Below are 11476 nucleotides of genomic sequence, written 5' to 3'. Positions count from 1 at the left end.
TGTGCCGTCCTGTGCCGATGGCATGCATGTGTCATAGTGTACCCATGGCATGCATGTGCCGTCCTGTGCCGATGGCATGCATGTGTCATAGTGTACCCATGGCATGCATGTGCCGTACTCTACCGATGGCATGCATGTGTCATAGTGTACCCATGGCATGCATGTGCCGTCCTGTGCCGATGGCATGCATGTGTCATAGTGTACCCATGGCATGCATGTGCCATCCTGTGCTGATGGCATGCATGTGTGCCATGCTGTATTGATCGCATGCACATGTTGTATACTGTGCTGATCATGTGCACGTGTCATACCAATACCAATGGCGTTAACGTGCCGTACTGTACGGATGGTGTGCAAGTGTCGTACTGACACCAATGGTCTGCATGTGTCATATTGATACCAATGGTGTGCACGCATGGTATTGATACCGGGCTCTCAGAGCACGCACCTGCCCTCTTTATGAAGTCCTGGCCTGTGCTTAGAGCACCAGATGGAACAGACCTGCAGTGTCGTGTGCTAAGCACTTTGACGTCACCTTGTGGAAAGTGTCCTTTAAGTGAGGGAGGCCTGAAGACTTCGCAGAGACTCTGAGTCCTTGCAGAGTGTGGAGCAGTCCAGTTAAGTCCTTCTCACCTCAGAGAGGCCAGAGGATAGGCTGTCCCTAAAATAGCTTCAGAGGGAGGGAGGGACAAGGAGGCGTCATCAAATGTCTCACTCACTTCTCTGCTAATCCAAGCCTGCTGCTCGGGTCTGCAGGTCAGGGAGGAATCCGTGTCAGCTCTCCGGCCTGCCCACCCATAAGGACGGCACCGTGCCTGTGCCCTGCCAGTTCAGGGCATTCTGGGGCTGGGCGCTTGGCAGTTGTAGATGCAAAATCCACGAGTCAAAGAGATTTCTCAAGTAGCCCCTTCTGTCCCAGCCAGGGTCTACACTAGGGAATGTGTCCCAAAGCTCCCCCACTCTTGGAAGGAGCGTGCCCGCTACACAGGGGCAGCACTGCCTAGTGCCTGGAGTCTCATGGCCACGCTGGCAGATTTGATGGCCATGGAGGTGTCTGCTGCGCATGGGGAGTCGTCCGAATCAGCTGTTCCTTGCCTGTCTTGTGTGGTTCAAAACGTGGCACATCGGGAATAAACTGACCACCTCTGGACATCAGTTAACTTCTAGGCCTGGAATAGCTTAAATTTTTGGGTCCCATCAGTTGGGAACATTAGGTTTTTGTTACTGTTTCATTGTATGAAAATTTGTGTGTTGTTTTCCAGTGGAGAACTGAGTTGTATGCATGAGGGGCAAGCCCACAGGTGGTGTGGAGGTTAAGGTGGCTGGATCCTATGTGGGTGGTGGTTCGAGTTCCAGACCTGGTGGCTTGAAAAACACACTGTGCACCCAGAATCCTGAGAAGAGAAGGGACTGCAGCGTGGCCGTACCCCTTGGGGGGTAATTTCTCACTTCTCCTCTCCTTGTCTCTGTCTCAGATGAGCACACGCACCCTATAGCAAAAACAAACAAACAAACAAACGCACACACACAAAACAATATGCTAGAGGCAAGATGCAAACGTGGCTTTGCTAGTCATGCAAGAATTCTCTATCCTCAAGGGGGTTCGTATGGATGTGGAGCAACCCGCAGCAGGTCACTGCCTGCACCTTCTGTTCTGATTTGGAGGAACGTGAGAACCACCTTGAAGCAGCCCAGACTGACAGCTGCCTGGGCTTCCTGTTCCTCCTCCTGAGCTAGCTGCCCCTCCCCTGAACTCCTGAGGGGCTGGAGGCCTTGAGCAGGCTGGAGTCCCTGCTTCTCTGCCAGCTCTGTATTAGGACAGACATTAAGCCCCTTCCCTGACAGGACACTCCAAGCGTGCTGAAACCGCCCCTCTCCAATTCACCCGTAAACACTGTCCACCTCTCAGCCGGGCAGGGATTCAGTGCTAACTCCTCCGTGCCTGCCGACATAATGAAGAGTTCTCCTAATCTCTCCAAGTGCTGCTTTCCGTTCCTTGGCGCTGGTTGTCTACAACAAGCACATGCTCACACACACACATGTGTACATACACTCACACACATGCACTCACACGCCCTGAATTAGCCGGGTGTAGACAGGCACTTGGAGTGAGCTCTCTAACGGGGGTCCTCACTGTGGGTCCCCTTGATGAGGTCTTGCTGTCGGCCCAGCCCCTGTGGGGAGGCCCAGCAGGACCCGTGCTCTCTCCCGCAGGACGGAGAGATGTGGTCGGCCATCAACTGCTCCGTGTGCGCGTGCGTGAGAGGCAGGACCGAGTGCCAGAGGAAGCAGTGCCTTCCCGTCAGCAGCTGCCCCCAGGTACGTCTGCGGTGCGCGTTGAGGCTCTGTACTGCCGTGTGATGTCGTCCTGCATGTGGTGCAGCCACATGCCGGGTCCTGGCTGCAGGGTCGGCCCCTCACCTTTCCTGTTCTGAAGAGCCGAGGGCCCCTCCAGAGGCCCGCACCTTTTCTGTGCAGCCGGGTTCTGGTCCCGCGTGGAAACGCTCTTGCCGTGCCCTTGTCCCCACCTCTCCGTTTCTCCGTGACTTCTGCTGGTTCTTAGATTTTAAGATACGTCCCCCAGTCCTGCTACCCCTGCTGCCTTGTTTCCTCTGCCGGCTTTCCTGTTCCTCCCCACCTCCCCTGCGCCAAACGGCTTTCTTCAGGAGCCAGGAGTACCGGTGGCTCAGCGGCAGGCCCGGCTTTCTCCTGCCTCGCGGCCGCCCCGACCTTAACTGGGGTTTGCTTTCCAGCTCTGGCCTGCACTCTAGCTCCGACTGGAAACAGGGCCCTCTGGAGATCTCTCTTCCTGGAGCCCGTGGGTCCAGCACACTGCATAAAGCAGCCATTGTTTTCCGAGCGTGAGCATCACTGATTCACCTCAGCAACTTGAAACCTTTCAAGGTTTTGTGCACTTCGGGAACATGTCAGACCTACTCAGCCCCTTCCCGTGAGCGAGAAAATACATCCGTCTGTTCGCGATGCGTCCTCCGTCTCTCTTGTAGACAGTGTTAATCTCGTCCACATCTGTTATTACTATAAACAAAAGGTCGCTGTTTTCACTCCAGTGCCAAACAGGGCACAAAAAACAACAGCTGCTATTGCACAACCGAATAAGAGGGAGAGAGAAAAGGAAAAAAAAAAAAAAAAAAACCTAATTAGTCTTGCTTTAAAAAGCCTCAGACTGGGACCAGCAGTTAGCATAATGGCTATGTCGCTGGACTCCCACGTAGTCAACCGCGGTTCGAGTCCCGGACCCGGTGGCTTAAAACTCATGCCAGGCACGTGTGCGTGTGTGCCCAAGATCCCGAGAGGAGAATGGAGAAGGGATTGCAGCGTGACCATCCCTCCAGGGGGTGATTTCTCGCTTTCTGGCTCTCTGTCTGTCTGGCGAGCGCATGCGCCCTATAGCAAAAACCTCTAACCCCAGGAGTGTTTTCTCACTTTCTCTGTCTGTCTGGCGAGCGCATGCGCCCTATAGCAAAAACCTCTAAAAAAAGCCTCAGACATTAAACTGAAAACCTCCCATGAAAGAAATGTGAAAAGGAGCTATGATAAGTAGACATGAATGTGGGCCTCGTAAATACTCCCTGAAGAAGATGGATCCCTCGCTTATGCCGTCCCCCGAGAGCCCCGCTGCTAGTGAGCCCTGCCACACATGCCAGTAATAAAGGGCTCCCTTGTCCCACGGGACAGCACGGGCTGCTGGGCCAACCTGGGGCTCCATCCCGGCCTGGTGGACCGGCCTGGAGTTGCCAGCTCCCTGGCGGGCCGCCCCTCGGAGCAGGGTTGGGGGTTTCCTGTCGTCCGGCCGTGGCGAGGTTGTCGCTGTGTACCATGGGCATCTCCGTGGCTTTCGACCCTCCTGGCTACTCTCGGGCCGGAGCTGCCATCCCTCCAAGCGCAGCCGTTCCCTCTTTGCCCCCTCCACGCCTTGGGGCAGCTCAGTGCCCAGCTCCTGCCTCGGGGCCACTGTTCTATTCTAGGCATCTTTCCAAACCTTCCTTCTGTCCACTTTCCCTTCTCGGAGGCCAGGATGAGGTCCTCGGGAAATAGCTCAGCCTATGTGGAAATCCTGTAAAATTCACTTCCCTCCTCCACACTGCCTGGGGAAACGCAGCGAGAAAAACGGAAGCCATCTGTCCCTGCCCTGCCCTCCCTGAGTCCCCGCGTCTCTGTCCCGCGGCCCTGTGTCTGGTGAGGGGGCTGTCCATGCTGGCTCCCCACCTGCCCTCCCTGAGCTCGCCGCGACGCAAAGGCGTTTGTCTGTGAGAAGGGCCACACGGGTTCCTGTGGGGACAGGTTGACACGCAGTATTCTCTCCACGCCAGCTTGATGTCACCCATGGCTGCGACGGTGCCTCTGACCCCACTTACAGAGGACGCTGCGGCCTGTCCTGGTCCTAACCCGGCTGCGTCCCTGTGACTGCTCCGTTGAACTCTGTGCGTCACTGCACGCCCGGGAGCAGGGCAGGGGCGGACGCCGCGTGTGGGGGGCCTTGGCTTTCAGCAGCTCCGCCCTTGGAGTGCGGTACTGGTCCTCCTCTCAGGGCCGTTGCTCATGGGCCAGGGCTGATGGCGTGTGGCTTGTCCTCTGCTGCTTCCTCAGGACAGTCCCCGACCTCTGTGCCCATCAGAAGTGGCCCGCAGAGCTCTCTGCTGAGAGGACATGGTCACCAGCTGTGGGGGTGACATCCCCCTGCCGTGTGGGGGTCATGTCCCCCAGCTGTGGGGGGTTGACGTCCCCAGCCGTGGGGTGAGTGTGACATCCCCTAGCTGTGGGATGTGACATCCCCCAGCCGTGGGAGGGTGACGTCCCCTGCCGTGGGGTGGGTGTGACGTCCCCCAGCTGTGGGGGTGAGGGCTGAGGTCGAGGTCGTCGCCCTGTCTGCTGGGCCACTTCTTCCCTGGCCGACCCACCCTGTCCTGCGTGTCCACCCAGCACTTGGAAGCCCAGGTGACAGCTGTGGGCCTGGGCCTGCTCCCGGTGTGGGTGCCCAGTGGCGCCTACCGAGGACACCTGTGTTTGGGGCGGCTGTGACGCCTCCGTGAGGTGCGGACGAGGCTGCGGAGGACCCTGCGTAGAGTGTGGCGGGTACTCAAGGACTCCCAAGGACAGAGGGCATGGGGTTGCGGTGGGGACCATGACACGGGGTCACACGGGTGGGCTGGGGCGCTGCCTCTCTGCTACACGCAGCAGTTGGTTCATCTGCGGGGCCTCGGGGAAGTCAGGACGCATGTTCACAAAGAAAAACTGCATACGAGGACATCTCAGCAGAAAGCGGAGCCCGTGGGCGCCCCACAGCAGTGACCGCCGTCCGCTCTGCTGCCCACAGCCGCAGCCTGCGGGCGCGTGCACTGCTGAATTCCTGTGGTCGCCCCACGCCCGGTAACGCAGGGACTCTGGCCGGCCGCCTGCCACCCAGCAAGCACTGGCTCCGTGTGGCTAGGCCCCGAGTGGGGCGGAGGACAACCCGGTCTGACTCAGTCCAGAGCGCACCTTGTCCTCTCCATACCACGCGCTCAAAAGCTACAGAACACTGCACTTCCGGGAAGGCGACGGGAGTGACTCCACAGCCTGCGGCACTCAGCCCTGGCCTGGCAGCACAAACTCCGCCGACAGCCTACCGCCTTCGGAAAGCCGGGCGGGCGTGCAGTGGTGGCACGAGCATCGTGCTCCTGGGACAGGCGAGGCCCGGGCTTGCGTTACGGGCATGGTTCGCGTCTGGGCTGCCCCAGCAGGTGCAGACAGAGGAACGCCCACGTGGATGACGCGGGGCAGGGTCCCCCTTCATCTGCCGTGATCCCTATAGGGCTCCATCCGGCATCGGTGAGGCGGGGTCCGGACTGTCTCCAGCTTCCCTCGTGGGTGGAAGACCACAGCAGTGGGTCCGTCGGGTGTTCTCTTCTTGGAGGATGAAAGCAGGAAAGCTTTCTGAATGACCTCCTGGCACGAGAACCCACCGCCGTCATCAGCATGGGGGCCTCGGGCACACTGGGCATCTGCTATTAGACTTAGCAAGAGACGTGTCCTGAGACTTTGTTCACACTGACCTTTCCTTTGTTTTTCTCCTGATTAGGGCAAAATTCTCAACAGAAAAGGATGCTGTCCTATTTGCACCGAAAGTAAGTCTGTTCTCGCGCTCTCAATGTCCCCTTGCGTTTGGTAGTGCAGTGCAGAAGCAGGGGTGTGTGTCATTCCCGCGTCCCACCGCCCACAGTCCTCCCCCAGGAGCCCAGTGCAGAGGAAAGCAGACGTCCCCACTTGTTGCTATGAGAACTTGCGGGGACAAATGGTCTGATTAGGTGTTTAGAGGACCAGAAAACTCAACGTGCCTTCCACCTGCACCTCGTACCGCTGGTACGCGTGGTGCCTGAGATAATGCTATTTCAGCAGAACTGGACAGTACCCATAGTCTAGGCGGGATTTTCCTCCTACCATACAGACAACTTACCCCTCCTCACCCCCACCTCATCACATCTCACCTGGCACATCGGTGTTGCCGTTGGCAGAGAGAAGACAGAGACGACCTTGGGCCTTGGGCTGACTATGGTTTTGCAATTCAGTTACATTAACTGAGTTGGTTTTTGTTTTGGTTTTGGTTTTTTTTGGAGAGACTTTTGCTATAGGGCTGTGCACTCACCAGAAAGACAGAGACAGAGAGATGGAACGCAAGAAATCACCCCTTGGGGGATGGCCATACTACAATCCCTTCTCTTCCATTCTCCTCTCAGGATCTTGGGCACGCACGCACACGCTCCTGGCGTGAGTTTAAGCTATGTGGTCTGGAACTCGAACCACGGTTGACCACATGGGAGTCCAGTGACGTAGCCATTATGCCTACTGCTGGTCCCAACATTAACTGAGTTCTTGAAGGTTCTTCCACACATGGCCTGCTCTGAGAGCCATCAGAAGTGGCCCTGCCACCCCACAGCAGGGAGCAGTGGCATGGCCACTATGAGCAGATGGCCGTCCCAGGGGAGGCAGCCCTGAGGGTTGGTGATGTGACTGTCAGATGAGTTCTGACGTATGGTGAGCAGGGTTAACATGGCCGTGAAACTACTAGAAAGCAACTTGGGAGCCACTCGGGCTTAGGGAAGTGGGTTTTAATGGCAGCTCAAGGTAGCTTTCACAGGAAGACAGGTTTGTTTCTACACTGTGGGAGAAAGAGCTTATGTCACTAAGCGTTACCCTGAAGTTTTTGTATATATTATATATATATATATATATATAATTTTTTTTTGAGAGTTTTTTGTAATGGGGTGGGTATATTCACCAGAGAGAGAAGCAGAAAATAAGAAATCGCCCCTGCCCCGGGGCTGATGGCCATGCCACAATCCTTTCCCCTCTATTTTCCTCTTGGGATTTCAGGCACGCACGCACACACACCTGGCATGAGTTCCAAGCCTCCAAGCCTCCAAGCCTGGGACTTGAACCACTGTTGGCCATGTGGGAGTCTAGAACTTTAGCCGGTATGCCATCTGCAGGCGCCTGCTAGGCATGTTTTGATTGATTAGTATTTGGGGATTCTGGGTGTGTAGGGCCATTTTATACATGTATGTGCATACGCGCGCACACACACACACACACACACACACACACACACACGAGGTCTTCAAAAAGTTCATGGAAGCAAATATTATGGAAAAACTATGCATGGGTTTTGAAAACATTTGTACCAAAATAAGCTTGTGTTTTAATTCTATTTTTCCACAAACTTTTGAAGTCTTCTCACACATTGCTGCCCTCCATGTTAAGTGGATGTACTCTGGACGCCGTAATACTGTTGTGTGGATGTGCCCCGGACGCCGTAATACTGTTGTGTGGATGTGCTCCGGACGCCGTAATACTGTCGTGTGGATGTGCTCCGGACACCGTAATACTGTCGTGTGGATGTGCTCCGGACGCCGTAATACTGTTGTAGAGACAGCTCGTCAGCAGCCGCTGCACAGAGTGCTGGCCGGGGTAATGAACAGTAAATCGTAGCATTTCCCTGAAGAGAGCGAAGTGCACAGCACACCCCAAGGGAGGTCTGTAAAGCCTGCCCCAGAGCCCGAGAGCCAGTGCGGGGAGCTGAACGGCTGATGGTGGCGGTTCTCCTGCATGTCCCACCCGGTGCAGACAGTGTGGGAACTGCTGCGGGCATGCCCCGCCCAGGACCCTCGGGGACTGCTCACACAGGTTCGGGATCTGCTGGGTGTCTCCTGGAGGGGCGAGTGTGTCCACCTGTGGAGCTCCCCTGTGCCCCTGTTGGCCGCCTGCCCCCGCGGGGTCTTGGACCTCATGGGCGGTTTCAATGACGTGTTCACACATGTTACAGCTGCCGTCACGTGGCTCAGGCAGGATCCCCACCTGCCTGTTTTGTAAAAAATATGGCTGACCCCCAGAGCCAGCAGGTGGCAAAGTGCTTAAGGTGCTGGACTCCAGCATGACTGACCACGGTTCAAGTCCCAGAACCAGAGGCTTGAAAGTCATGCTGAGGGCGTGTGTGTGTGTGTGTGTGTGCCCCAAATCCCCAGGGAATGGAGAAGGAAGGATTGCAACGTGGTCTGATTCTCACTTCCCTTTCTCTGTCTCTTTCTGTTTCTATCCTGTGAACATACATGCGTTATGGCAAAAACCTTAAAAAAAAAAAGGCTAACCTTAGACAAAAACTTCCTATACGCTGAATTATCTGACTTTATGTTACAAGAATCAAGAAAAAAAATTTTCGATAGAAATTTTTGCTATAGGGCACGTGTACTAGTCAGACAGATAGAGAAAAACAGAGACAGAAAGTGAGGACTCACCCCCCATCGAGTATGGCCATGCCACAACCCCTTCTCCATTCCCTTCTCAGGATTTGGGCACACATGTGTGCCTGGTGTGAGTTCCAGGCCTCCGGATCTAGGGCTCGAACCAGGGTGGACTACCTGGGAGTCCAGCACTTACTCACCACACCACCTGTTGCCGAGATAAGTGTGAGAAAACGGTATTTCATGGTTGGCCACCTGTTGGGAACTGGCCCTTCTGTATCAGGAAGAGGAGACTTACTAGAAACAAGGGAAGGACCGAGGGCGTGGCCGTGCAGAGCCAGCTGCAGCCAGTCTATCCAGTTCTAGTCCTGGTGGGCAAGACCCTGCTGCCCCCTGCTGGAGGGCCCTGGCAGGCCACCTCAGGGCAGCCAGTGCCCAGGCATGGCTTCTTGGTCCCTCAGGGTGGTATCCCAAGTGTGTCCTCCCTGTGCGCCCCTGCTTTCCAGGGGGTCCCCCGCCCGGCAGTGACAGGCATTCTACTCAGCGAGGCTCGCTGCTGCAGGCTGGGTGGGCAATGCACGGCCTTTCCTGACTCCCCGGGGCGACCCTGGCTTGTCCTTCCCCGTGACCTCAGTCCCTCACCGCAATCCCTGTCGTCCCCACGGAGCAGAGCGCACCTCTGGGCTCGCCGTCTCCACTCACCGCGACTCCCTGTCGTCCCCACGGAGCAGAGCGCACCTCCGGGCTCACAGTCTCCGTGTCGTGTGTTTTACGGCAGCTCTTCTGATGCACTGGTTTCCAGAGTTGTCAAACTAGGCTCCAACTACAAACAGCCCGGTGTTTTCCCTTCTTTTTATTTTAAAGTTTGTTTCTTCCATGACTGAGAGAGTCGGGGGTGTGGGAGAAGGAGGGAGAGAACCTCCAGCAGGGTCTAGAGGCTGCAGGCTGCTCCTCACCTTCACCCTGGACCCTGGGCCGACTTGACCCTGGCATGCCAGGGATGACTCTGGACTCGAACTGGAAACCTTCCCACTTGGGATTGCCTGACAGACTGTCATGAACTGCCGTGCCACTGCTTGGTCTCAGACGTGAGCTGTTTTGTTTTTGGTTTAGGTTTCTGCCGGAGGGCGCTTGTGCTCCTGGAGAGTGAGAAATGGCCCTGTGCAGGGCGGGGGTGCAGTGGCCTTGCTCAGTCCCCTCCCCTCCATTCTCCTCTCGGGGTTCTGGACACGCACACACCCTCCGAGATTCTGAAGACGCTGAGTCCACGTGAACTGTGGAGTCGGCCTGTGGGAGTCCGGCACGTTAACCACCACGCATCCTGTGGGCCCGTAAGGCTAGTGTTTTTGGAAACCAGAAAACTGACCAGTTGATGTGCTTCAAGACACAAAGTCTCTGAACCCTTCCCACTCCTCACACACACTCGTGTTCCTGAGGTTACTGCAGGGCTGTCCGCCTCCGCCTTCCTGACAGCGGGGCGGAGGGGTCTCTGTCGCGGGGACCGGCCGTGCACTGAGGTGGCTGGCCACGCCACAGTTCCCACTCACTGACGCCCACGCTACCTCGGCCGGGGCGGGAACGTCAGACGTGTCTCCAGACCTCGCATGGTGTCCCCGGGCACTCCCCGGGTTGGGGACCACAGGTGCTCCAGACAGCGAAACAGTGCAGGTGACAGCAGCAGAGGCCCACGACGCTGGTCACAGTGGCTGGTCCGTGCCTGCCCAGTAGACATGCAGGGGAACAGAGTAAGGTTGTCCCGCTGTGTAACTGTGACAGACCAGAGGGCCCTTGGCTTAATTCAGTACTTTCCTGTGCCCTGACTTTCCGGCCCTAGGGAAAATTACAAAGGCGTGGTTACATCTTGGTTATTAAAAGTTTCTGCCTTGGGCGCAGTGGCCCGAGTCCTAGGGAAAATCTACCAGAGGCTGCAGCATTGCGGCGTCGAGATCATCTTTCTCTGGCTCTCTCAATGCGCACGTAAAAAATAAATGTGTCTTTGCTTTTGTTGCTAGAGAGCCACATAGAAATCTGAGCTCATGTCTAACGGCGCGTGGCCCCGCGAGCACGCTTCCTCTGACGGCTTCGCTCCTGCCTGCCCTTAGGTCTTTTGAACTGTTGAGAACACACGTCCGTAAGCGACTACCCGTGCTTTTCTGAAAGGCTGCGAGGATAGGTAATACATGCATTTACCCTTACGTAGTGGAACAGGTCAGATACTTAAAGTTCAGGCAACTACCCGCCCGAATCAATTAAGTGTTGCTCCCTAAGTCCCTTCGGTGTCCTAGTGCTGGGCTGCCGTGGTCCTGGCGGGTCAGGGCTCTCAGGGCCCTTCCAGGGGCAGTGGAGCGGGAGCTGGGCACGCTGCAGGCTGCTATCACAAGCTTATCTGCTCCTTGGGCAACGGTGCTTTACGGTTCTGAGACCAGAGCAGCAAAGGAGGCCCTGCAGCACGGACGCGCCTCACGCCGGGCAGCCTCGGCAGGGCAGGCCTGCGGGGCCAGGGGGAGCCTCCCGCATCGGGAAAGCCTCTTAGAATCAGACCGGAAAGAAGTGAGAAAAGCACCTCTGTCTTCTGTTAACACGGGATGCTCTCTCCCTCCCTTTCTAACTTAAGAGAATTAAATTTGGTTTGGATGATTCATATAAAATAAAATATTTGAAGTGTGCTAAACAAACTTTATAAAGCGCTCGTGCAAGCTCTGCTCTGGCCAAGGTCTGAGGCTGCGGCTGCGAGCCGGTCC

General features: G+C 56.4%; 1 protein-coding gene across 1 annotated transcript in view; it reads left to right on the top strand.

Annotated features, from left to right (window-relative positions):
* BMPER (BMP binding endothelial regulator) overlaps positions 1-11476 on the top strand; it is a gene marked incomplete at its 5' end in the record, with an annotated part of 199790 nt that overhangs the window by 110290 nt on the left and 78024 nt on the right. Inside the window, 2 exon segments of the mRNA XM_006164900.2 lie at positions 2215-2319; positions 6080-6125. Coding sequence (XP_006164962.1) covers positions 2215-2319; positions 6080-6125 — 151 coding nt within the window.

This window comes from Tupaia chinensis, unplaced genomic scaffold (genome assembly GCF_000334495.1).
Source record: "Tupaia chinensis unplaced genomic scaffold, TupChi_1.0 Scaffold143756_1, whole genome shotgun sequence".
NCBI lineage: Eukaryota > Metazoa > Chordata > Mammalia > Scandentia > Tupaiidae > Tupaia > Tupaia belangeri.
Note: the sequence above shows the minus strand (reverse complement) of the source record. Positions and strands in the feature narration are given on the sequence as shown.